The sequence below is a fragment of the Taurulus bubalis genome, assembly GCF_910589615.1.
Source record: "Taurulus bubalis genome assembly, chromosome: 2".
Taxonomy (NCBI): Eukaryota; Metazoa; Chordata; class Actinopteri; order Perciformes; family Cottidae; genus Taurulus; species Taurulus bubalis.
This window is the reverse complement of record NC_136590.1, coordinates 6,732,287-6,758,415: the sequence shown is the minus strand read 5'-3', so window position 1 is coordinate 6,758,415 and position 26,129 is coordinate 6,732,287. Positions and strand designations below refer to the sequence as shown.

Here is a 26,129-nt window from a genome sequence, read left to right as displayed (position 1 = left end):
TTTTCGGACTGAACTAGAATACACAATTGATTGATTAATGGAAAAATAATTGACATATTTATCGTGTGAAAAAAACAAAAACATTGTCAACACGTCCCCAGGGGTCTCCTCCTCCTCCTCCTCCTCCTCCTCCTCCTCCTGCATGTGCTGATTCCACAGTTGGATAACAGCGATGAGCTCTCATGGACTTCCTAAAGAGAGGAACTACTGGAGATACTCATCAGTGATCAATGTTTCCTTTGGCCTCACACCTTCCTGCGGATGAGCGAGTGTGTACTGTGTGTGTGTGTGTGTGTGTGTGTGTGTGTGTGTGTGTGTGTGTACACGGGTGATCGCGTTCAGCTTGCACGCCCCTCTCTCACTCTCCCTGCACCGCTGTCTGTCCCTCCCCTCACTCTCCCCTGCCTCTCTCACTCTCTTTTTCTTTTTTTTCCTTTTCTGGCCTCCCCCCCCTCCTCATTCTCTTTTATCTCTCTATCGTAGATAAAAGCAAAGCGCACATCGCCGGGGAATAATTAGTCTCAAATCAGTATTGCACATCTCAATCTCCCTCACAGTTCCTCTGTGCCACACAGTAGTAACCCACAGTGTTGGGAGATGCCCAGGCACTCTCGCTCGAAAGGCACCTCCGAGTCTCTTTTGCATGTTATCTCTATTTTGCATCTATTAGGCCCTCTGTCTGCCACGCTGCTCTCTCATTTATCATCTTTTCTTGCATCACTTAAACCTAAGTTTTCCTTTTTTCTCCCGGTTCGTTGTACATTCTTTTCGTTGCACTGACATAGGTTTCGGTGCGCCGTGTGACTTTCTGATTAGCTCTGTGTGTGTGTGTGTGTGTGTGTGTGTGTGTTCATTCTTCTGACGTGAGGAAGCTTTCTCCGCGCAATATCAAACTTGTGTGAAATCCTCCATGGTAACAGATCAACGCCGTGTGGCACTTTATTCTATGTCTTCTGTCTCTTTGTTTTGAATATTAATTAATGACGGCCAGTCTTAGGGTCAGCACTGTGCTCACAAGTCAGAAACACACGGTGCTGTTCATAAATATGTATCAAGACGTTGCTGCGACGTATGAATATTCATTACTGACACACACAGATATGCTGTGCACTTTAGCACTGCGAGCAACTGCCCTGTTTATCCTGATTCCCTTTGATTCTCTTGATCAAGTCATCTGTATCTTTCATAACGTTTCATAACTTAGTCGTATACAACAGTATAATAAAACAAGTTTTTTTTTTGCAGCCTGTAATTTGTAGTGCTGAGAGGTGTTTTTAATATTGTATTGATAAGATACTAAACCTCACGCTATATAGTAGCCATCACACAAAACTCACACTTCCATAAGTCCCAGTAAAATGACTTGTAAATCATCTACTATCTTCTTTACTTTCATTCTGTATTTTCCTCACCGTTCCTCCTCTTATGAGTCTAACTCCGCTGGATTTGAGGAACAAAATATCAGCGCAATAGATCATTTTGACAGTTTAATTCCAATGCCTGATTATCAGTCAATTCGATGATTATATTATGCAACCATCCAATTAATGTGTTCTATATTTACAATGATCATCAGGTAGGCGCTCCGCTGTTGCGTCATTTATCAAGGGTGAGAGATTAGAGCCCCGAGGGACCCTGGCAGTTTGCGTGCGAGGCCCCTTGATTGAGATGTATAAAATCAGTGTGTGCATGTGTGTGTGTGTGTGTGTGTGTGTGTTGCCGTGTTCAGTGCGTGCGTCGCCCTGTGGAGAGGTTCTCGCCGGTCCTCCTCAATCCGTTCCTTCACACTTCAACAGAGCGCGTTGGGGAAACACAGGAGGAGCGAGAAGACGGAGCGAAGCGGGAGTGGAGGCGAACGAAATGATGAAAGGATTTCACGCCTCCTCCTCCTGCTCCTGTCTGCTCTGTCTAGCTCGGAGGAAAGTGGCGAATGAGTAACCGGCGCACAAGTGCACAGCAGAGGAGTGCTGCTCCTCCACTTGAAGTCCAGATCCCCCCCATCAGGGCCCAATGGAGCCTCGCACGAGATTAGGTAGCCTCAAACGGGACACGTTCGGTAAAGGGCGTTTCCATCTGGCGTGCGGCAGCTCGCTGTTTACACGCCCAGAGATAATCAAATAGAGTTTGCTTAGTCTTAAGTGAGATCCAGGCATCTGACTGTTACAATCTGTCACAGTCCGATAGATGTAAGCATCGACGATTCCTCTTTGTTCTTCCTCGTCAAATGTTTTTCCTGCACTTTGACGACTCGATGTTTGCTCCTCATCTACGCCGAACTTATTAAGATGAAAAATAAGTTGTTCTTCTCTACCTGCCTAATCTATAAAGCTCACACTCGTTCTGAAGTCTGTGTTTGTAAGCTCACATTTGTGCCTCCGGGTTCATGTACGACTTTGGGATTCGGATGCTTTTGAGGTATTTTCCCTTCGCGAGACGTCTCGTTATGAAAAAAATACTTCAAATCCCAACTCTGTCCTCTTTCTTCTTCGCAGATGACGTGCCGCCTTACTTCAAGACGGAGCCGGTGCGTAGCCAGCTGCACCTGGAGCGCAACAGGCTGGTGCTGACGTGCATGGCCGAGGGGAGCTGGCCACTGGAGTTCAAATGGATCCACAACAGCACGGAGCTGACGCGCTTCTCGCTGGAGTACAGGTGAGGACGAGCTGAGTAACTGTGAGGAAAGATGATAGAGAACGCAAGAGGAGAGAGGTGGATTACCGTCAAAGTCGGGTTACAAGCCGCAACTACCTTCGGTCAGTGTCCCCGTTTGCTCCCCTCTGTAGCCAGCTAGCGCTCCGCTAGTTCCCTGCTAACTTCCGCGAACTTCCGCTAGTTCTCCGTTAGCTCCCCGACAACCACTGAAGGTAGCGGGACCAGCCCCGGCTCGACACCCGACTTGGGCAGAGGGGACACGGGCAGTAGCAGCAGCGGGGAGCTAGCAGCAGCGGGGAGCTAGCAGCAGCGCTAGCTAGCTTGCTACAGCGGGGACACTGACCGGAGGTAGGAGCGTCTTGTAACCCGACTTTTACGGTACTGACCGACTGATTGATTGGTCCGATTCATGGGATGGGAAGTGTCGTGTGTTTGGAAAGCTGTACACTGTCATACAACTTGCTAAATTCCTAGCATAACCACGGAATAGCAGCGACTGCTTTCTGGCTTCAGTGTGGCCAGAAACGAAATGACAGGAAATGACAGCGACCAATAAGGTGGCATGTTGTAGATTTGATCTTGACTTCTCCTTTGAGGGTCAAACTAACATCCGCCAGAGCACAATGTTCCCACCTTTTTTCCCTAAAGTACCGTAAAAGTCGGGTTATACACCGCTACTACCTGCGGTCAGTGTCCTGCTGTAGCAAGGTAGGAGCAGCGCTAGCTAGCGCTGCTGCTAGCTCCCCGCTGCTGCTGCTGCTACTGGCCGCTGCCGCTGCTACTGTCCGAGTCCCCTCTGCCCAAGTCGGGTGTAGAGTCGGGGCTGGTCCCTACCTTTGGTGGTTGTCAGGAAACTAGCGGAGAGCTAGCGGAAGTTAGCGCGGAACTAGCATGAGCGCCAGCTGACTACAGCGGGGTGCAAATGGGGACAATGACCGAAGGTAGTAGCGGTGTATAACCCGACTTTTACAGTAGCTGTTTCCCGTACTTACATTTCTTTTCTTTTTTTTAAATAATCAAATTATGATTCAGTACCAATCACGAGGTACTACTTGAGGTCGTATTTTAGCTCAATAAAATTCTGATGAAGAAGGAAAGTATGAAACGTTAGCCCTGATGATTAAGTGCCATTAAGTCTTATATTTAAACATATCAAATGATATTGTTCTAGTGTATGAGTTGGACAAGGAAGATGAAATATCTCCTTTCTTTTTTTTAAACACCGACATAAATCTGTTAAGACAGATTTGTCATTATTATTACCTTTCAACTGAAGGTAAAGTTAAGGCTCACATTTCCAATCCCCTCTCATGCACATTTCTTCCAACCCGGCCAGCTATAGTTTCCTCACAGCGGCCCACGAGATAAAGAAATAGCTCCTTTTAGTTTTGCTTTTTGCCTCCGCCCCTCTCCTTTGGTGTCTCCGTGACCTCCATCACTCTCTCCAGAGAGGCAGCCGCGCAAGCGAAAGGCGGGAATGAGAGTTGGGGCGAGAGATAAACCGTCTTTAATGGTAACTCCAAGATCTGAAATGTGGCGAACATTGCTCTTATCTCCGCGAGCGGTTTGTCTCTGAGCGGTGTTTGTGTCTGTGCGTGTGTGTGCGTGTGTGTGTGTGTGTGCAGACAGCAGTGTAAATGAAGCACCAGAGGATTGAAAGAAAGCTTGTCGACACACACTTTGCTGATCTTAGCCCAACTGTTGTGTTGGCGAACACAACAGGGGATGTGAACGTACAGTACAAGCGACACGGGGCCCAGTCGATGCAGCCGGGTCCTTTCTGCTGACAATCTCTGGGGACGAGAGATAAGACCCGAGCGGAACCAGCGGGATGGGAAGAGCAGGAGTGACACACACACACACACACACACACAGACACACACACACACAACAATTGATCAGGACGGACTGTACTTGAGAATCACGGCGTCTGCTGGAGCCTCGGGGGTCCCTTGGCCGTGTTATTGGCTGAGTGATAGAACGGGTGATTAAACAAACGGTCAACCCGAAAGCGGTGCAGGATTCTGCGTGTGCGTGTGCGTGTGTGTGTGTGTGTGTGTGTGTGTGCTCATGACCAGGTGAAATTAAAGCTTGCAGAAAACGTGAACATTTTCTCCAAAACTGTTCCACTTCAACACGAGGGAAATCTCAAACGGCCCTGAAATCAAATCAAACAGTCGGTCCGTGCTGAACCGACGTCCCATTGGCTTACAGTTTGCATTCATACATTTCTGAATTTTGACAGCTTTTTGCACGGGGAAAAGCAGTGTGTCTGTGTCTGTGTGTGTGTGTGTGTGTGTGTGCATATATGTGTGCGGGTATACAGCCTTTCCTCATTCCTCAAGTCGACCTTTCTCTGAGCCAGGAGAGAGCAAAACAGACCCCCATATTTAATGAGGTTATGGTAGAGGTCCCCAGTGCTGAGTGCTGGTTTAAATATTGACACCATGCGACTTGACCTTGTGTCCTCTGGCAACCGATCAATGCTGCAAGGTGTGTGCGGGCATTACTATTCAATGTGAAGGTGTGTGTGTGTGTGTGTGTGCTGGGCATTAAGTTATCTCACATAACAGCACATATCACACATAATATCCGTGTGCCAGCTAGTCGCATACACACACACACACACACACATACACACGCGCAAACACACACGCACACATGCACACACACACACTTGTAGTCACAACGTTTTGGCAAGCATCCTTGCTTCCTTTGTTCCCGTATAATCATTTAAAAGATAACTCTCCAAATTATAATTCAACTTAATTAAGATTGAAGATTATATCCAATACAATTAAGGATTTTTGAACCCATCAGCCCGTGAATTATCCCACTCATGATGCTTTAGCGGATCGATTGGTCTGTAAACAAAACAGCGTAGCGCCGCGACTTCCATCACATGATCGAAAACCCTACGGGGCGTTTTTTTTACCTGGCGTGCCACCGGTCTTTATGCCGCCAATTAACCCCAAAACTTAATTAAGGGAGTTAATTATTAATCGAACCTCAAGAGTCGTTTTTTTTGTTTGTCAATCGGTTCTTGGCTGAGTTGCTGGAGTGTGGCCTTCGATTCCTTGAGGGGAGAGTAAGCCTTTCCCTAATTTTCATATAGTAATTAGACGGCCAGACTGCAAAAAACAAAAAAAACATCTTACAGGATTCAGCAAACAAACAATCTATTCACCAGTCACTCACGGAAGTAAATGAAATGATGGACATGACGAGACATGACAGTTCCAGCAATACAAGTCTGTGCTGATTGGCTTTCCCTCTCTTTGTGCTCATTCTCCTCTTGTTGTAGGACTGAAAATCAGTTTCCCCCACAGTGCCATCGCAACCAAAAGAGTGCTTTCTCAACCGAATCTGCTTTTCACAATCAAGACAGAAAGAGAGTAAAAAAAACAAGATTAACATTTTGACAGCTAGCATAATAGAGCGTCACTTGAATCGCTCCGGTAATGACTGGTCTCTGTGAAAATGTGACAACGTGCTCAGAAATAGTCCAGTAGAACCGTTTTATTCTCGCCTCGAAACAGCTGCTATACATCTACGTACACGTCGATTAAGTCGCACTCGTTTATTTCCTGAAAATCCACTCCATCGTTCTCTCGCCTCTCTTCACAGTCTTGATCTCTCTTTTCATCCTCACTCTTCATCTGCTCATCCCGTCTGCCTCAGATCGTTCCAGTCGTACGTGAACTACCGCCGAGCATCCGACGTTTCTTTTCCTCTTCTTTTTTACAGATATAATTTCATGGTGGCTCTGAACAAATTAACACAAGTTCAATACAATATTATTCCATGACTGTGGAAAGAGATGAGGGGCTCAGCACGCTAACTAGATGGAGATGAAGGAAAAGCAAGGTAGCTGTAGATGATGACAACATGTTTAATGTGTGTGTGTGTGTGTGTGTGTGTGTGTGTGTGTGGAAAATGATATATTCAGACTTTCATACCATTTCATTTAATGAACAAATGTTCCCAACAGGATTGGGTATTGTTCCATTGTTCTGGTTCGTGTTTTCTTTATAATTTAAGCAACATGAATATGACATCAACAAGAGTTTAATCCATCTTTATTTTCATCTGATTTTGTCCGCCGCAATTTGTCATACATAAACAATGCGAGCCTTTAAAACCAGGCAAGTGGATGATGTCTTCCTTTTCATAGCGCTCTTTACGCATTCTCCATAAATAACTTAAACACACGAGTCAAAACTGTTTGCTCGTTAGCAAGTTGTTAGCGCGCGTGTATGTGTGTGTGTGTGTGTGTGTGTGTGTGTGTGTGTGTTCGGATCAGGGAGGAGGGTTAAGGTGCATGTGTGAGAAATGAAGCGGGATGATGAACAAACAAAGCGCCGAATAAGACCTTGAGAATCAAATCTGCTCTTTGACTCATTTTTATTTTCCATCTTGCATCCCCACACACACACACACACACACACACACACACTGTGTGTTGTTTTCTTAAGTTCGGCAGCATCCAGCACGTCTGACAAATCAATGCATTGCTGTATTGTTCTCACTGCTGCTGCTGTTGCTCACCTCCCAAATGCTTTTTGACGGTTTGTGTGCGTAGAGAAGACATTAAACAGTTTGCCGCGGTGAAAGAAAAAGCCGATTGTCGTCAGTTGCTGTGACGACGACGCACGTCAGGGTGCCACACGAGCTAGTTTGAGAACTCTGTTTTAAGGCCTCACATCCATATGAAGCCGTTTCTCTTCAGCAGCGATGCAACGGAGATAGTTTACCACATCTCTGCCGAATAGCACACTTTTTCTACTAAATATTCATGCTTTCCCCCAATCTGCTCATATTTCTGCTCTTCAGTGCCCTCATATGCAGCTTTGAAGAGCCCTTCCATTGCAAATGAATGGAAATAAAATAAATAATACAACGAGCCACTTCACCGGATGAAATGACAGTATCCTTCGAAGAAAAATAATCATCTACATTCTGATCCGGGGGAAAACTTTAACAGAACGTGATTTACTTTGGTTGCGTCGTCCTTGTTCATGGGTCCGATGAGGTCGGGGATGTTCTTGCTTGAGGAGAACGAGTATAGCAGTAGCATAAAATCACAGGCGGAAAAGTTGCCTGCACTCGAAGCACCTCATGTCAGCGACTGGCAGGGCCGGGAGGGAGCGTCTCTCTCTGGATGACCTTAATGGATTCCCCTCTGTAACTAAAAACATCCATTTTCTGTCTCCCTGGCATTCTCCTCCACAGCCCCCAGACACAATAGCTTTTTCTTACCACTCACTCACTCACTCCTTGTTTTCTGTGGCGGAGTGGAAGGGAGTGAGACTGTCTGAAAGACCGAAAGCGAGAGAGAGGAAGAAAAAAAACAAAAAAAAAACAGGTGGCATTCGTTTGATGATGCATGTTTACTGTATTTGTGAGTGTGTGTGTGTCTTAAAGGTTTTTTTCTAATTGGCCGAAAGCTCAGCCGTTCACATTAAAGCACTTCTCCCCGATTCCACGGACACTTGAGGACGTGCCGTTCGCCAGCGTGTCTCACGCGTGTGCATGTTGTGTAGCCGTGTTGCCCCGTGGACTGTTTGGGTAATCGTGATTGCGCCTGCGTTGACACAGTATGGTCTGATTTTGCATAATGTTGCGCACACTCGGTTGGATACGGCGTGAGCGAAACATACTGGTGAGGTTCCCAAACGTTTAGCGCTGACCTACATTCGGAGTCTGCAGGCTATACTCTCTGATTCCAACAGAGCCACTCCAGAGAGTGTGCAGCCGCCGGTGCTGTATCATGCAGTGATTGTGGAACGACGCATGTGTCACAGAATGGTTGGAGAATCATGCGGCGTCAGAAAGGCCTGAAAGGCTGGGACGGGTATCGGCGAGTAGGCGTTGTACACTGGAGTGCGCATTGTGTTTTTGTTTTTTTATTGTTTATGTATATTTTGTATTATTATTATTTTTTTTTATTTAACAAAGCTTCACTCGTCCAGCTACTTCCAACGTCGGCTCCAGAAAATATAACGACTACTGCGTCCAAAATTTGAATGCTGGAAATAACTGTTGAGTGAGCCCCAAAAAGAATTAAGGACTTTATTTAATTTATTTAGTCACATTATTCAAAAGCTTTCTGTTTTAAATCCAGCCTTTATTTTACTCGAAATAAGAGAAGATAATGTATGTATTATTTATAATTACTCCATTTAAATTGGAAATCTGTAATAATAAATATTGTTTAAATGTTAATTAATTGAACTTTATTTAATTTGACAGTCAGTTGTTGACATACAGACATTGTTAATACAACTGTTGGCTAGTTCAATGGCACAACATCATATAGCACACATGTGATATTCTTGTGATGTTCCGGACCTTTGCATGAGGAAACTCTCTCGAACTGGACCTCGCACCACCTTTTTGTTGAATACCCCTGACCTAGTGGTTCAAACATCAAACTACTTTTGCTGCTGTTGACTGTATATTTTCGAAAAATTCTTCATATTGATGCAGCACCTTCAACATTACTTTTTCAGTACCTAAGCTTGTATAAAACAAACAAATATACCAAACTTTGTCAGACCACGGTGTTCAAATGTCTCACAAACTCCACCTCCCACGACCTTCATCCAAGCAGATGCAGCACGGTATTTGTCACCCACTGACTGTCATGTGTGCCCACGCTTCAATCAACTCGTATAATGTCATATGCATCACATGTGACACCACTCAAATGTCAGAGATGCCTCACTGCTTTCAGTACACAACATTGTCGGCGCAGCTTTATAGAGTAATTAGCTCGTATTTGGGGTGGAGGCTTGCGACCTCTACAGTGAACAAAAATGAAAAAGCCGTCATTTGAATATATTAAAAAAAAGTGTCAAAATGCAGTCTCCATCAGACCGCTGTCACATCTGTTTTATCCTTAGAATAGATAGAACATCTGGATGTGCTCCCTCTGGACCGGTAGACCAATTACCCGCTATTGATTTGCCGAAGCTTAAGCCAGAAGCCCCTATTACCTGTCATGTGTCGTGTGTGATGAGAAGAGAGACGACGCTCATCCTATAGAATTTGAGACGATGATCTCAATATATAAAAATCGATACGCTTTCAAAGGACGTCTCCCCAAGAAAGAGTATGGTCCGATCATTGATTTGCTGCCAGCTGCTCTCAGAGGAACCAGTGAGGAACTGGAAACGCGGCAAGTATTTTACTTGATATTTGACTTTGGATATGCCTACGAGCATATAATCATCCTATCAGAATAAAGGCGCACATCCATCCATCGCGCTCCCCGACAATAAATATGTAATTAGCCTGTCAGAGGGATAAATCTGCCTCTTGCTATCGCTCTTGTTAATACGGTGCTGAACGTACAAGCTGTTCGAGGTCTTAACGGGACGCCGCCGTGCCGCAGGTGAACTCATTAACGGAAGTAAAATGACATAAAAGCGTTGAAAGAGGGTGATGGCCTCGTCGTAAAACTTCAAGCGCTACGATGAGAGTAAAAAAGCAAACAAACATCATCGCGAGTTGTAAAACAGTGGCGGCGTGACGTGGCGGCGCATTGAGAGAGGCGGCCCTCGGGGGGTCAGGTTTTAAATGGTTTAGCGGCGAAATGACAGGAAACGCACTGACGCCCGGATTTATGGTGCGTCCTGATTTACCGCCGTGCATTTAGGGTGTGATTACAATGTGCTCCTGTGTTAGAGGGTTTATTATCTCACTGCGTAACTGGCAATTTAAGTAAAATGTTATTGGAGCTAACCTTGGTCACGGGTTTGCTGTTGTTATGGGAACACTCGCTATAAACTCCGCTGTCGTCGCCTTCAATCAAGGATTATAGTTTTGCCAATCATCCCCTGCTCCATCCCGTCACCTTTCCCTCCCTCCTTCTCCATCCTTCCCTCCATCGCCGCCTTCCTTCCTTCTCCAGCCCACTTCGTATACCGGTCCTCCCTCTTCCATCCATCGAATCATTTCCTCCGAGTGGGGCTAATTAAAGGGGATGTGACGGAGTGCGCTGACCACAGGAACATCAATCAATCTCTGTCCAACGCAGTGACCCCCCCCCCCCCCCCCCCCCGACTCCCCCCAACACGCACAGCTCCGCAAAGGTTAATTGTATTCATTATATAAAGGACAGGGCGAGAGAGGGAGACGGAGCGAGGGAGAGCGCCGCCTAAAGTCACCCTGAAGGTTCTGGCTCCGGGGTGAATTCTCCGCAGGCCCCGGCGAGGTTAAACTTGGAGCACCGGCACCACCTGTCAGCTGTCTCTCTCTTAACGTCTGCTTCCTGTCCGCCCAAACTCTTGACGCGACTGACAGGTTGTTTAATTTTTCACACTATTCCATCATCTATTCCCCTCATATTCCTTCCATCTATGCATAACGCATACTCTTAATTGTATTCATTTAGTTGATGGGACATATGAAAGGAGTCACACATCATTAATACAGCCTCCTGATTAGTTGATTAAGCCTAAACAGACTTTGGGCCAAAACTCATTTAGTCCTTCGGGTCCAACTGACGCTGCTGCTAATGAGATTTGATACCACTTTTTTTTATGGATATTAGCAGCCTTCAAACACACCCAACCATTTGTTATTGCAGCGCCACTTCCCTTCGGTGGCAGCCACTTCAAAAGCGCAGAGGCGGGCACTCGAGACATTTTCATCGAGAATAAAACAGGAGAAACTTTGCTTTTGTTCTGACTTTAATAATCTGGCACCAATTGCCAATGTTCCTTCCCCTGTATTCACTGAGCCTGATATCATGTTAATGTCGGGATATTTCCATTCGGGAAACGGGATCGTCTTTTTGTGTTTCCCGAAACAATTAGCAGTGAGTGACACGTCAATTTTCTGTCGACACAGAAGCTGTGTTTGCTGGCAGCCGGTTGTCTTCACATTTTAACACAGCGATATGCAAAATACGCCGATTCAAGAGGTGTTATTTCTGTTCATTTTGTCTGCTATTTTCCATGAATGGAGCCAGGTAGCAAGCCGGATGTATAGAAGGGTTCTTACGGTCATGGAAAACCTGGAAGAGTCTTGGGATTTTAAAATGGTTATTTCCAGGCCTGGAAAAGTCGTTGAAAAAAATAAAATCCCAAAAGTTTTGGAAAAGTCATGTAAATGTGTTATATTCATGTGTTCATGTCGTTCATTTACGCTGAGTTTGAAATAATGAATATGCTTTTAAAAGAAAGACGCTCAAAATATAAGCAGGCATACATACAGGCATATATATATAAATGTTTATTCTTTTAATCAAACTATTGTCTCTCATTCTTTAGTATTAGTTTAAATACTACATTTTATCACTTTTTCATGTTTACACCGAGATTTCACAAAATGTTTGGTCATGGAAATTGAGTTTAACCTTATGGAAAAGTCAAGGAAATCCATTTGTCAAAATGTGTATGAACCCTGTACAGACTGCCGACATCCCCATTCTTGTACAACGTTCTGATTGGTCGACTGTGTCTCCAGCTGTGAGAAATACAGATGTCATTGAACACAACACAAGACCCACTGTGCTACACCAACATGTGGCTGTGCTCTGAACGCGTCAGCGCTTTTTGCACACTGACATGTGGCCAAAAGTAAAGCTTCCCGACACAGAGACACGTCACATGCAGACCGGTGACGGATGAAAGAAAAGCTCAAATTGAGTGGAGAAAGCAAAATAATTGCACATGCCACCCTACGGGGTTTAATGATGAGTGAGCGTTGGCGCTCTCTGCCGCCATCGTCAAAACACTAAATGAGAGAGTATTTTTTTGGGGGGAGGATTGGTTTCCCAGTTCAGAGACGTGAAGAATCTCCTCCGCGGCACATTGAAGTTGTTCTGGCTGCTCCTAATTGGATGCGAGTTTTTCTTTTAATTTGTCACCCATCTCTATTTGTATGTTTGGTATTAAGTAACTTTACTTTGCAACCCTGAAGGCACGAAGACGCCTGGTACGACTTTGAAGCGGGATTTTATTTTCAAATTCACAAGGACTTTCCAAAACAATATATTCTGCTTCTCTGTGTTGCGTTTCATTTCGCACACTTGTGTGTGTGTGTGTTTGGTTTGCTGATTTTAACGCAGCCTCTTGGAAAGTAGCATTTCATTTCGCTTCTTTTCCCTTAAGCCTTTGGCAGTCTGTGAAAATGTGTCTATTCATGTATATTTAGTCTGAGTACTGTTTGTTAAGGCAACATCCTACACACACTGTAGCACTCTATGCGACTCCCTCGTCCTCAACCAAAGCGTTGTTTCTGTGAACGTGTCCCAACTGTCCTGCAGGCAGCGTGTCCGACTTTTGAATCGCTCTCTTTCGCTTCTATATCACTCACTACAGCTCTTCCCAAACATGTATTAATGCAAATAAAGCCACTTTACTTTAAAAAAACACACATTTTAAACTAATTGCATGTATTTGCAACAAAAAAAAGAAACGCATCCCATCACTGCTGTTGCACTCCGACATCCTGCCTGGCAGTGCGCTTAGCACTCTTGAGCACGTAGCGTGCAGGAATGTGACAGCAAAGTGTTTCACCTCCCGCAAGAAGTATTTATTTTGACAAGGCTGCGCTGTGCTAGAATGACTCAAATTAAACGTGCACAGTTCGCTTTCACGGCTAATTCACACAACTTCTGCATGTTGTGCTGCCGTCGGTCGCTCCACGTGTCTCCGCCATTTATTAGTGATTGCAAGCTGCTGTCGCGATGACGCCTGGCCCTTCGGAGCAGTCTGGGTGCCCCGATCTCCGAAATGAATGACTCGAATGCCTCAAAATAGAGCATCCATTCTGTATCCTGGAGCGCCGTGGAGGTTATCGCTCATAGATATACTCTGATATATACCCAGATACCCAAGAAGACACATGCACACAGTCAAACAAGCATTGATCACTGATGAGCATCTGCAGGTGTCTCTTCCTGAAGCCAGTGGACTGGTCGTTTGTTCATAAGTGATGCTTTCCAACAGCTGTTCCACACACACACTCACACACATAGGACCGTTTTGAATGGCCACTTAAGATCACCCCGGCCTCCTCCGGGCTGCGTCACACTCCAAGAGCTCCGTGTCTTACGTCCGTCTTTGTCGTCTCAATGCAATGAATCGTGTAAATTGGGGAAAGAGTTGGAAAGTCCCTCCTCGAAGGCGGTGCTGTTGTGGTGCGAAAAAGTAGCGGAAGCCGCTGTGTGGGGATTTAAGTTGTTCTCACGAGGGTGTTTCCTGTGTGAGTCTCAGTAGTGTGACATGAGATACGTTTTAATTATAGTTATAATGAAAGGTTTGCGGGCATTTTTTTTTATCATCAGCACTTGCCACTTTTTTCCTTTGGCATCAGCTGTATCTCCAGATGTGGCTCAAGACACCACATACATCAAGTGGGTAGTTAGTCTCCACGGTACAGCAGCGTGGTAAAGTACAGGTTACGCTGCCTCCACATGGCAGGGAGGCGGTACTGCAGCCACAGCTGGACACAAGAAGTCAAGGTCAGAGGGAGAGCGTCAACTGCTGGAGACGCACAGCTTCCACCTTCGTCCCGGGGGATTTGGTGCATGTGTGTGTTTGCAATGTGTTTGTCGTCTGTGTGCGCGTGTGTGTGTGTGTGTGTGTGTCTTTGTGGAGAGCTTTGCTGTGGAAGCTGGGTTAGCCTCTCGAGCATCATTATCATTGGAATAAACAATAGCTAAGCTCCGATGTCCTCTGTGCCCTTGTTCATCTATTAGATGGTCTTACGTTTGTGTGTGTGTGTGTGTGTGTGTGTGTGTGTGTGTCTGCACGCGCACGCGCGCTCTCAGACGCTGGTGTGTGTGTGTTCATGCTTGCAAATATGCAAATATCTGTGTTTGTGTCTTTACATAAGTACCCTTTTAAACTTCTACTTTGGTCTTGATTAGTTTACCAGTTTATTGCAATTTAAATAAATCCTCATCCGTTTCTGGTGTCTGTGCTTATTAAAGGTACCTGATCCCCTCGCTGGACCGCTCCCATGCTGGCTTCTACCGCTGCATCGTGAGGAATCGGGTGGGAGCCCTTCTGCAGAGGCGCACAGAAGTACAGGTGGCCTGTAAGTATCCGCACGGGATGGAGGCGAAACACAGATGAATGGGCCTAATGGACGAATAAAAGGACGGATGATGGATGCGGAGGAAGGGAGAGTGTGTGTGTGTGTGTGTGTGTGTGTGTGTTGACTGCCTGCAGAGTACACAGTATGCCGACACTCTGTTTGGTTGCCTTTGTACCAAGGACTGACTATGGAGGGACAGATGCTGGCTGGGTGAAAGATCTACCTGCATATCATTCGGGGTGTTATCAACCCGGACAGCTGTTCCACTCAGCATTCTCATTAGATTGATATTGTTGCCGTGGTCGTTTAAAAAAACGAAAAAAACTGACCGCCGCTCACTCCGTTCTCTCGCTTTTGTCAACAACATCTGTCATTTCTCGCCCCGAAAATCGGAGCTCCGGCGCGGCCCGCGTTTTCCTGTAAATTCGCGGCTAAATTCGCGGCCGCTCGGCTCCCATGTCTTGTTAACGAGCAATTACGCCACAAAACAAACGCACCGCGGAGGCGTCTGTGGAGCGCTGTCACGAACCGACCTCACCCCGCCGTAGGCGCAGCCCTCCTACGCCCGTCATCCCGCCCTCCCGGGGTGTGCCGGGTCCGTTGGCTTGCCCGTGTTCCGGCGACATCCGAGTAGATGTGACACATCGCTGTACCTGACTGAACAATGCGGCCAACCAGGCGTGCGAGGAGAAAGAGATGGGAGGGAGACAGAGCGGGTCCCACCGGTCCCTTTCTATAAGTATTGGGCTAACATGCTGTTTCTCCAGCTAACCGCTGCCTTCAGCATCTTCTTCTCTCCTCCCGCAGTCGGACTCTTTGTTGCCACCATCACTGTTTCTTTTTGTGTCGTCGCTCTTCCTCCCTCTCTTTTGGAATTTGTCAGTTGTCTGGCCACCACTGCTTTCTATTTATTTCTTGGCTTCCACCCCCACTGCTATTCTGGTTTCTTTATTCCCACCTCTTCCCATTTCCATAATTCCTCTTCCTCCACCTCATCAGTTGCTCACGGAGGGGATACGGACGGCGAGTAAAAAGGAGAATTGAGGACACCTGCAAAAGAAAATGGATGAGATGCACAGGGGATGGAAGAAGGGAGAGGGGAAAAAAAGATGGGAGAGAGAGAGAGAGATGCGGAGATCTCTTTTGCAAACTCTTCCATTGAGGCGGCACAATTGGGATTGCGGAGACACACCTCGGAGAAAGGGAAACACGCCGAGGCATTAGAGTTTACGGAAGGGGAGGAGGACGTCACGTTGCCGAAAACCGCAGATCAAAGTCAGGGGATTTGCACACTTCCCAGATTTTCATTTAAGCTAAGCACCACAGCTCCACCGCAAAGCCAGATTACCTTTTTTATTCTCTTTGAAAGAGAGAGAGAGAGAGTGCGCGCGAGAGCGAAAAATAAGATTGCCATCGATGCACAACCACTCCAACATCCCCGGTTCAAAGCACCCATACCTTGATCCACCACTTTTTTTTCAAAGATATTATTATTTCTAAACTGTGAAAAAAAGTTAATTGAGTGTTTGATGTTACGTTCAAATTATTTTTCTTCATTATTGTTTCCCCTTGAATTCAGTAGGCAAATATACGACCCTTCCCTCGGCTCTCATGGCGCTAAAAAATTAATAAAAAAACTCACGGTATGCAGCTGTCACAAAATGAAAGTCTGCACTTTCTCTTCCAGACAGCGGCGGAGGAAGAAAAGACAAACACTGCTCGTTACTGCTGTCCCATAAAGGTTCACAGTCAGCATCAGCCAATAAGATTGCATCAGAGGATTGCACCGCTGAGATCGAAACAACAGTTGAAGTTATGGGCTGATTGAAGGCAAAATCCATCAAAAAATATCTCGCCCATAGATCTCACTTACGAATGGGCAGACGCGGGAATATTAGCGCGGTATTTTTGTCAGCTTTTAAAGATATAATGAGGCGGGGGAGGAATGAAAGCCCTGTAACAAATGAAATATATTAAGAGATAATAGAATATCTGCAGCGCTGGTCATCTACTATGTTGAGTAATGCACACATTTAGGGCCTGATCAAGATTGATTGCCCTTGATGCATCCACAAGGGAGGATACGGAATATGAATATGAGTCAATTTAGCGTCCCCTCCGTGTCCCTCTGTGAGTCATTACATCTCGGGTTCCTTCTGGCTTTTTTTCTTCTTCTTGATGCACCGCGGAAACCATGGCAACAACACAGCGCTGTCCATCAAAGTGGCTCACTGTTAACATTTCACAACAGGAAGCAGATGGCAAAAAAAAAAAGCTCCGCGGAAACCAAAAGTCAGATTCGAGAAAGAAAAGGGAGATTTGGTGTCTGTGGCTTTGTGCGCCCTTTTCTCACTTTGTTGTCTCCGTCTTTTGTGTGTTTTGTTTTTTTTGTTGTCCTGCAGTTATGGGCAGTTTTGAGGAGGGCGAACGCACCCAGTCAGTCTCTCAGGGAGAGGGCGCCGTCGTCGCGGCGCCGCGCATCCGCAGCTTCCCCCAGCCACAGGTCACCTGGTTCAGAGACGGCCGCAAGATTCCACCCAGCAGTCGCATGTAAGTCCTTTTTCCTTTCTGTATTCATGCACTTGTTTTCTTTGTTCCTTGTTCGGGGGGGAGGGCTTTTCCTTCGATGTGCGTTTGATCCTGTAAACACTTCTTTGAGCCCCGTTTGTTCCCTTTGAGTGCTTTAGTTTGAGAGCGTCTGTTCCTACCTGCCCTTCGTCATTCATCTCGCTACATGTTGTGCTAAGGGAGGGTTTGAACTCACCCTGCGAGACGACAAGACCAAAGGCGCTTTGCTCCTCGTTTTCTTATTTGCAGGAGAAAACCTAAACATATCACTTTTATTTATTCCAGTCTTCATTTTAGTCTCACAATTGGAGGCCGTGTGTTTCTGAGGTCACCTATCTGTATCCGCCAGCCGGCAGCACCACGGGCCGATGACAGCTTAAGATGGGATTGTTGGTTTGCCTTCCCCATTCTATTCGCTTCAAAAGGAAAGGTGTAAATGGAGAGAGGCGGATTGGGGAAAGAGGCGTCCTCTCTTTCCGATTCGCTGCTCGGACGACGATTGGAGCGGTGGACAATTGTCGTCCTTCAGTTCTGATCCTGGACGCTCCAATCTTAGACTCGTGAAAAATGAATGAATGCACATTGATGTATCAGGCTTATATGTTGTTAAAAGAGCCCTCCACCGATTAAGCCTCGCACACCTATAACATTGTCGGACTCATAATGAGGCAAGAAGATTCAAATTGATTCAGCAGAACCGGAGATATCGTGTTTTTCTATTACATGCATTACGTTTAGGTGTCAAGTGTGTTATTCTAATAAAGTATCCTTGAGCTGCTACCCTCAAGATGAGGAGAGGGATACAGATTCACTCCACACCCGATGATTCTCATTGTATTTCAAGGATTTTCTTTTTCTTTTCACAAATGCAGTACAACTCACCAAGACCTGCGAACAGATTTTGATCAAATTGGCTGCATTTTTCACAATATTCTTATCGATATTGTAGCTCCCATTCGGCTAGATGCTTTACATCTTCCCTCACGGTGATGGGGCTTCTGTTTCTCTTTCATTGATTGGCTTTTGTTTTTGGGGTGGAGAGTGTGTACACACACCTCTGTGTTGCTGTGTTTGTGCGGAAAAGACTTTTGGGGTGTGTGTGTGTGTGTGTGTGTTAAAAAGGCACTTATCCCAATCGCATCACATCTGCATTTCTTCGCAGTGGGAGGTGACCTTGCCCTTGGTTAAAGTGAATCTTTCTTATCAGCTGCTCATCATCAGTAATCACACCCTGACCTAGAATGACAATGAGCCAGACGGCCATGACTGACTGAGGCGCTGAAGGCTGCCGGCCGGTACGCGGATCGGCCGGCCGCGTCGATTTCGTTCTGTCTTGTTGTGGATATGCGGATTACTTTTTGAGAAGCAGCTAAGAAAGAAGGTCAAACAACAGAGACGCGTGGGGCTCGCTCTCTTTTTTGAAGTTGCTATTCGAAGAGATTATTGAGATGAAAGTTTGTTGGATGATTTTTGGCGAGAAAGGTCCAACAGAGCATCTTCCAACTCTAGTAGTTTACTCCCGTTCAGCTCCTCCTCTCTCTCTCTCTCTCTCTCTCTCTCTCTCTCTCTCTCTCTCTCTCTCTCTCTCTCTCTCTCTCTGCTTTTGTCTCCATCTCCGGCAACCCACTGTGTGTACTTGTGCTTCTCTTCATCCTCGCCACCACCTACCCTCCAGCTCTGAGAATGCTAATGCGGCGCGCACACCATCAAGGTCACTCTGTGCAAATGAGCACCGTTGATAACAGGCGGCCTTTTTTTATTGAAAATCATTTAATTGAATTTGATTCGTGCCACTAGCGTTGACTCTGCAGAGGCATCAAAGTCTGACTCGTGGGGGTGACTGAGAGAGCTCAACGCCGATCTGCAAGTGTTACCTTGACGAAGGCTGTTTTTCCAGCGCCGTGTGGTCTCTTAGAACAGCGCCACACGGGCGTCTATGTATCACAGTAATAGTCATCGTAAGACTGTTCCACCTGCAGCATCCAAGTGTGCCAAGATACCATGTCGAATATCAGTGAAGGGAGCAAGAGGAGAAAAATTGCAATGAACTACAACCATGGAGAGCATTTCTCTTTCATTTAGAAAATCTCTTTTACTTTTCCACTGCTTTTTACTCCTTCCTCTGCACATTGTACCATGCTCCTGCTATCCCTCTTCAGGTGTCATAACTTTAATTTGCAGGCTCTCCGGGGGTTTGTCTTGTTCTTCTCCCTGTGCTCTGCTTAATCACACCTCAGCCTTAGAAGAGAGAGGGGAAAGAAACAGCCAGACCCAGAATAACTGCGGTAATCACCTCCAACCAGCAGCTATTTAAATGGACGCTTCCTCCGCAGGCGTCTGTACTTGTGCTACATTATTTGTCGCATTGTGTTTGCATTCACTGTGATCAATTTGGCCTGAACTGTGTGGAAATGCTGTCAGTTGCTTCTTCAATTGAAGTCCCATAGTGGGAGGCTGTGTTCTTGTCTGGTCTTGCTCTTTTTTTGCAGTAGAAAGGTGGAAAAAGATTGGAAATCAGAATCCCTCCACGCTTGTTGATTTCAAGGCCTTTTGTGAGGTGAACTGTGTGCATATTGAGTAAATACATATCTGTAGACGCCTCAACATATACTGTTGGTATTATTGGAGTTGCAAACCTTAGCAAGATATTGGAATTGATGGAGTTACATTGCGCATGATGCCGCATTCATGGAGCACGGGAAACCTGGTGGTTCCTGTTTACGAGTATTTTGTGCTGGTTTTGGCGGCCCCTGTGGCCAAAAGCGGGAGTGCGCAAGGCCCCCTGCGTGTGTGAAGGAAACCCACAGGAACTTAGTGAATACTGCCTCTGCAGCTGTTGTTCTTGGCGTCGGGCAAAGACTCCCGCGGCGCGCCCATAAACTTACGGATTCACTTATTGTGGCGTTTCTCTCCGATGGCTTTCTTGTCCGCCGTCCAGGCTCAAGGAATGGTGTCCTCGTTTAAGCTCGGCGCTAAAAATACGCACCGGGGTATTGGTCTAACTGCCCGCCGATGGATCGGTTCACCCGGGGTTCCTCGCGTCTTATGTTGAGTTGTGATGTAGAGCAGGATGCAGAGAGGGAAAATAACTTATTTAGCACTAACGGTCATTATTCTTCCCTTATTGAATGGGAATGCATTTGGCAGGGTCTTTTTCTATTCAGCTGCCGTGATTTGTTGTGTTATTCCGGGGACTTAATGTGGTGTATAATCAGAGGCTCCTTCAGTAAACACATTTGCCAGGAAATGCAGGGCTGCTGGCTAGAAGGTGAGTCCGCCGCCGGATAAAGCCGAGCCAGTCCGCTCATTACTTCACCACTGACGACGACTTACTGCCCGCTACCTGGTTTCCTCTCGCGGAAACTTTTCCCATTGACACTTAGGCATGGATTTATCTGCATTACACTGAAAACAACCTTGTAGAGGTGTCCGTTAAGACAGAACACAGAGGAGCCTGATCCGGTGGAGTCAATGGGAGGACATCCCTGACACACACACACACATGGCAATTCCCCTGAGTAATCTGCTGTAGCCACTGATCAATTAATGGCCCCTGCCTGTGATGCTCTGGTCCTGTCAGCCTGATATGGATTCCCCATTAGTCACAAGGGCCAGTGAGTAGCCGGGCCCTTTCTCTGCTTTTCCCTGTGACCAACTGCCCAGCATTAGTCATGAACCCGACAACCTGCAGGTCACAAGGGAGGGAATGTCAGGGAGAACAACCCAACAACATGCGCGTGGATGTAGGGAGGAATGGATGCCTGTAAATAGAGTATTATTTTGTTCTTCTTATTGATTTATTTGTGGATAATTTCCTGATTAATCCATCCCAGACCCAAGGACGCGTCTTCAAACTGATTGTTTTGTCTTGCTGAATAAATCCCTTGAGAATTATTATCCGAATTGTTGATGGATTATCTCTCAATTGTTTCAGGACTACATTCATGTATGAACCTCAATACGTTTTGAGTTCTGACCAAAATGTGTGTGCTGAATGGGGAAAAAAAAGGTTCAGTTATCAATATTGGAATATGCCGAAAGAATAGAAAGAAAGTATTGTTTTGAATTGTGTACCAAAACTAAGCTGCAACTTGCAAATATGTTCTTAATTGATTAATCTGTTGATTCTTGAATGATTAGTCAATTAGCCAGCATTTTTGCAAAAAAAATACAATAACTCAAACAATAAATTGATTATCAAAATAACTCCCAATTTCTGTCCATCGACTAATTATGTAATTAATACATCTTTTTAGCTCTACTGTAGCTCGAAGTGTTACTGGCGGCTGTAGCTCATGGGAATGCGGGTCGTCCTGCAACCACAAGGTCGCCGGTTCGATCCCTGCTCTCCCCATAGTTTGCATGTCAAAGTGTCCTTGAGCAAGACCCTGAACCCCCAGTTGCTCCCTGGGCGCCTCTCTGCAGCCCACTGCTGCCTAATGACTATGGATGGGTTAAATACAGAGAGCACATGTCATGTAATAAAGTTTAAGGTTTGAGTTCACTTGATGGGTGGATTCAGGGACACCCTTTGGGGTTTGGTTTTGTAAATACAAAAAAAAAATGTTTGCTCGCCCGGCAAAGCAAAAATGACCTTGAGTTTATTTAGATGTCACTAGTTGACCTTCCGTTTTTTTTTTTACTTGACCGTTTCCTGAACACTGCAGAAGTTGAGCAGCGAGCCACAAATCTCTACTTCTTGCCCCCGGTGAGAAAACATGGGCTGAACTCTTCACATCTCTCTCTCTCTCCCCAGGAGTTGAGGCTTTATCATCAGAGGTCTATTGAGCAGTAGGACAAGTAGCCTGCTGCTTTTCTTCCACCATTCTATCTCTCTGTTGACTCTTTTTTTTGCCTTCATCTGTCTACTGGCTGTAGTTTGACTCATACTTTAGCCAGCCATGTGAGCTGCTTGATCCGGTCAACCCCCCTCTCTCTCTCTCTCTCTCTCTCTCTCTCTCTCTCTCTCTCTCTCTCTCTCTCTCTATCTCTCTCTCTCTCTCCCTCTCTCTCTCTCTCTCTCTCTCTCTCTCCTGGGGGCAATTCGCTGACCGGGGCCATTTGTCTGCATGTAATGGAGGTCTGAGGCTGTGGAGCGAGGTTAGGCCCGGCGGAGAGGGACAGCCACGACAGATGCCAAAACCCTCCCTCCCTCCCGTGCGTACGTGTGCGTACGTGTGTGTGTGTGTGTGTGTGTGTGTGTGTGTGTGATGAACAGACACAGCTCTGTCACAGAAGTGGATTAACACGATAAGATATGCACACAACGTGCAGCGATTGAACCAGATACAGAGATATCGGTAGTTGTGAAAATGAGTCCAGGGATGATGCGTTCTCAAATAAAGAGAGCACCGCTGAATCAATGCTTATTTAATTTCCTCGTAATGCCGTTTGCCTGATATGTTGAGTCTTATAAGAAATAGTTGCGTATGTTGCCTGCAAATAAATAAGCAGTACTTTCTCATTTCTTCCTTCTAATAGTGAACATGCAAAGAGTTAAATAAATATGTAATGCCCTACGATTAATAGAAGGCTTCAAATAGAGACCCCTGTAGATGATTTACGCTCCCATTTCAATCGAACATGAATCCTCATCATCATTATTGATTGAAGTTCTACGGAATCATTATCAGGCTGGCATTCAATGAAAAGCCGCCCCTGACGCCTCGCATAAATAAATTGATCCAGAGGAAAGTAATTGCGTATGAGGTCAGTACCGCTTCTTGCTGCAGGTAAAAACTGGGACGGCACACATGAAGCATGCAGACTCGGCCGAGATGTTTCCGAGCAGCCGTCCGGCCTGCCAGGACCGCGGGGAAAAAGGAAATTGTGTTGGGGTAAAAAGAGAAAGCATTCAAAGTCGCAGGGATAGACTCAAAAACCAGACAGGTCCAGAGGCGTGTTCCTACATATCTGATTAGTCCAAATTTCTCCGCTCTGTGTCTTGATAAATCCCCCCACCGTGCCGGTTACGTGGTGAGCCATCATTACAAGCAGCTGCTCACACACCACTGACAGACTGGGGATTGTAATAAGGATGACCAAAATGCATTCAGAGAGATAATGAGAATTTTTTTTTTTTTTTTTAAAGCAACATGCTAAAGTGAGGAAATTACTTCAGGAGGCTGGTAAAAAAGAAAAAAAGAACAATTCCATTACCAGTCTACCTCCTCCTGCTCCCTTGATATACATGTAAAGCCATTCTGGATAATTGGCTTACTCTTAATTTTCTCCCTGCATCATGCGGTCTCTGATCCCTGAGGACCGGCGAGCACAGGGAGCCGTTAGACCCGCTGAACACGGCGTGCAACAACGTGTGACCCCCACTGCAGCGGCCTGATTACAAGCTGAGGGGACGGAACGCTCAGCATTAAAATCAACTCGCCCGGGGGGGACAAATTGTCTCCCACTCCCACTATTATTGATGAAATCAAGGGCATGCTCTGGACGATGGTAAAACTTATTTGGCTTGAGCTTGGACGGAGTTATTGAGTAGGGAGTGGACTTTGGAGATGCTGTACATTATCACGCCGAGAATGGGCCGTCTCCTCCAGGCCGTATAAAAAACCCAGCCTCCTATAACTTACCGGCGCTGCCCTGTATATTCATCGTCGAGAGTTTCTTAAGCGACAGGTAAAGAAGCTAAGCCCCGGATTGTGTCCCCGTTTGAGAAAAGGTCCCCTGGGATTCATTCAGCCGCTTTGGACACTTCCGTTCTGCCCACATCCCTGAGGGGGTGGGATCCATAATTCATGGCCGTGCGTCCAGGATGTCACCGCTCCAGCAAGCTAGCATTAAATATTTACCGCAGATCATAAGCTGCAGCCATTGAGGCCTGCCAGTCGCTTTAGGAAGTTTTTCAGTCTCAGCGTGCACAAGGAATCCCAAATGAGCCGAGTGACTGGAGCTGCTTTGAGAGATCAGTCCGAGGATGCGTCTCATAAATTATCGTAGCTTCAATGCTAACAGCACAGGTAGCTTTTGTGCTACGTCCGATGCTTTTCTTTCATGCCACTCTGGAGCTAAAAAGTGGTTCTGTACATTTTCAGTTTCTTCACAATTTCTCGCATGGAATAGCCTTCATTTCTAAGAACAAGAACAGACTGGCGAGTTTCACATGAAAGTTCTCTTTTTCTGGCCATTTTGAGAGTATAATGAACCCACAAATGTGATGCTCCAGATACTCAACTAGCTCAAAGGAAGGCCAGTTGTATAGCTTCTCTCACCAGCATGACTGTTTTAAGCTTTGCTAACATAATTGCACAAGGGTTTTATAATCATCCATTAGTCTTCTATGCGATGAGCAAACACAACGTACCATTACAACACTGAGTGATAGCTGCTGGAAATGGGCCTCTATACGCCTATGTAGATGTTTCATTAAAAACCAGGCGTTTCCACCTAGAATAATCATTTACCACATTAACAATGTATAGTGTATTTCTGATTAAAAGGTAATTTAAGTGTTCTGGAAAAGTTCCACGTACAGCTTCATCCTTGATTTTAACTCATGAAGTCCCAAAGTGACACCTACTGAACATCTTGGTGGGTCATGTGATTTTATGATCCCATAACAACCTTTCCAAAATGGCTGATCCAGGTTGTGACAGATTTGAAGAAAATGCTGAATTTAAAAAGCTTGTTTTTCATTGTTAAAGGTCATATTTACCCATTTTAAGAATTATAATTCTCAATTGACATGTCCTTTAATATATTGAACCTACTGTGAGCACATTGCTTGAAGAAACTGATTTAAAACAAATCAGATAAAAAACGTTGTGACACATACGTCACATCGGGACGTTAACCTAAAAATTTATCCCAGTGTGACATATATGCGAAAAATAATTATGATCTGCTCAGTTAATTTGGCTCATTCAAAAATATTTAGCTCACATATTTTATATTGTTCAATCCAAAGCACATAAAAAAAAATAGAACTGCAAAAATCATGTTGTAATTATGTAGTTATTAATACCATTTTTTTTATTTTGATAATAACTTTGGCTAATCCATTATTAATCAGACAAAAAAAGAAGCTAAATTGTATTATTTTAACACAATCTAAATAAATATTTCAGATAAATGGACATTGGGGATGCAGCCATGCACCGAAAACCATATGTAAATGTGACATTTACTGTATGTATTTGATCGGATACGTGTGTTTCTCCCCCAGTGTAGCCAGGTGTTATCTTCCACAAGCATCTATTACGTCTGTTTTTAAGCCACAACCCATAATCGTGCATTTGGCTCTGCACTAAGACGGTTTCATTTCCTGTTATCAATCAGTTGAGCCTCACCGCCGCGCCTCAGGAGAAGTTTCCACAGGCGCGTGCCGGGCATCAAAACATAGACCCAACTAATCGATGATGTAAATCAATTCAATAGATTAGTTGTTGACCGAGCCGTCTGATTGGTCTGCGACTGAAACTCTCGTCTGGTTCCTGGCGTGAGGGATTTCAGCGTGCATTAGTCCAGTGTCATCGACGTGCTATTTAGGGTTTTATCTGGAATACATTTGACCTGCTGTGTTGATGGGGTTCAGTAGCTGTGTGTCCACCAGGGTAGATGACCAGATAGCGCCGCCTCACATGACTACATCCAGCATCTGGTGGAATGGATGGAGCTGAGGAGAGACGGACCAGTAGATGAACTGATAAGGCCAAGAGGAAAAGCTGTATGCGGAGGGAGGCACCCAGTTGGAACGAGCTATCTACCGGCAGATTGTTGAACAGGCACAGACGATAAGAACATATTGATCGTAAACATAGTCAGGGGGCTGTAACGCCAGCTCGGCACAGGGGAGGGAGGAAGATTTCTCCCTCACCGGTTGCTACAGAGACGAGGGAGAG

General features: G+C 45.6%; 1 protein-coding gene across 1 annotated transcript in view; it reads left to right on the top strand.

Moving 5' to 3' along the window:
* Positions 1–2,497: 2,497 nt before the first annotated feature.
* sdk2b (sidekick cell adhesion molecule 2b) overlaps positions 2,498–26,129 on the top strand; it is a gene marked incomplete at its 3' end in the record, with an annotated part of 76,112 nt that continues 52,480 nt past the window's right edge. Inside the window, exons 1-3 of the mRNA XM_079237365.1 lie at positions 2,498–2,652; positions 14,600–14,706; positions 17,109–17,256. Coding sequence (XP_079093491.1) covers positions 2,573–2,652; positions 14,600–14,706; positions 17,109–17,256 — 335 coding nt within the window. The 5' untranslated portion in view covers positions 2,498–2,572. The remainder of the gene's footprint in view (positions 2,653–14,599; positions 14,707–17,108; positions 17,257–26,129) is intronic.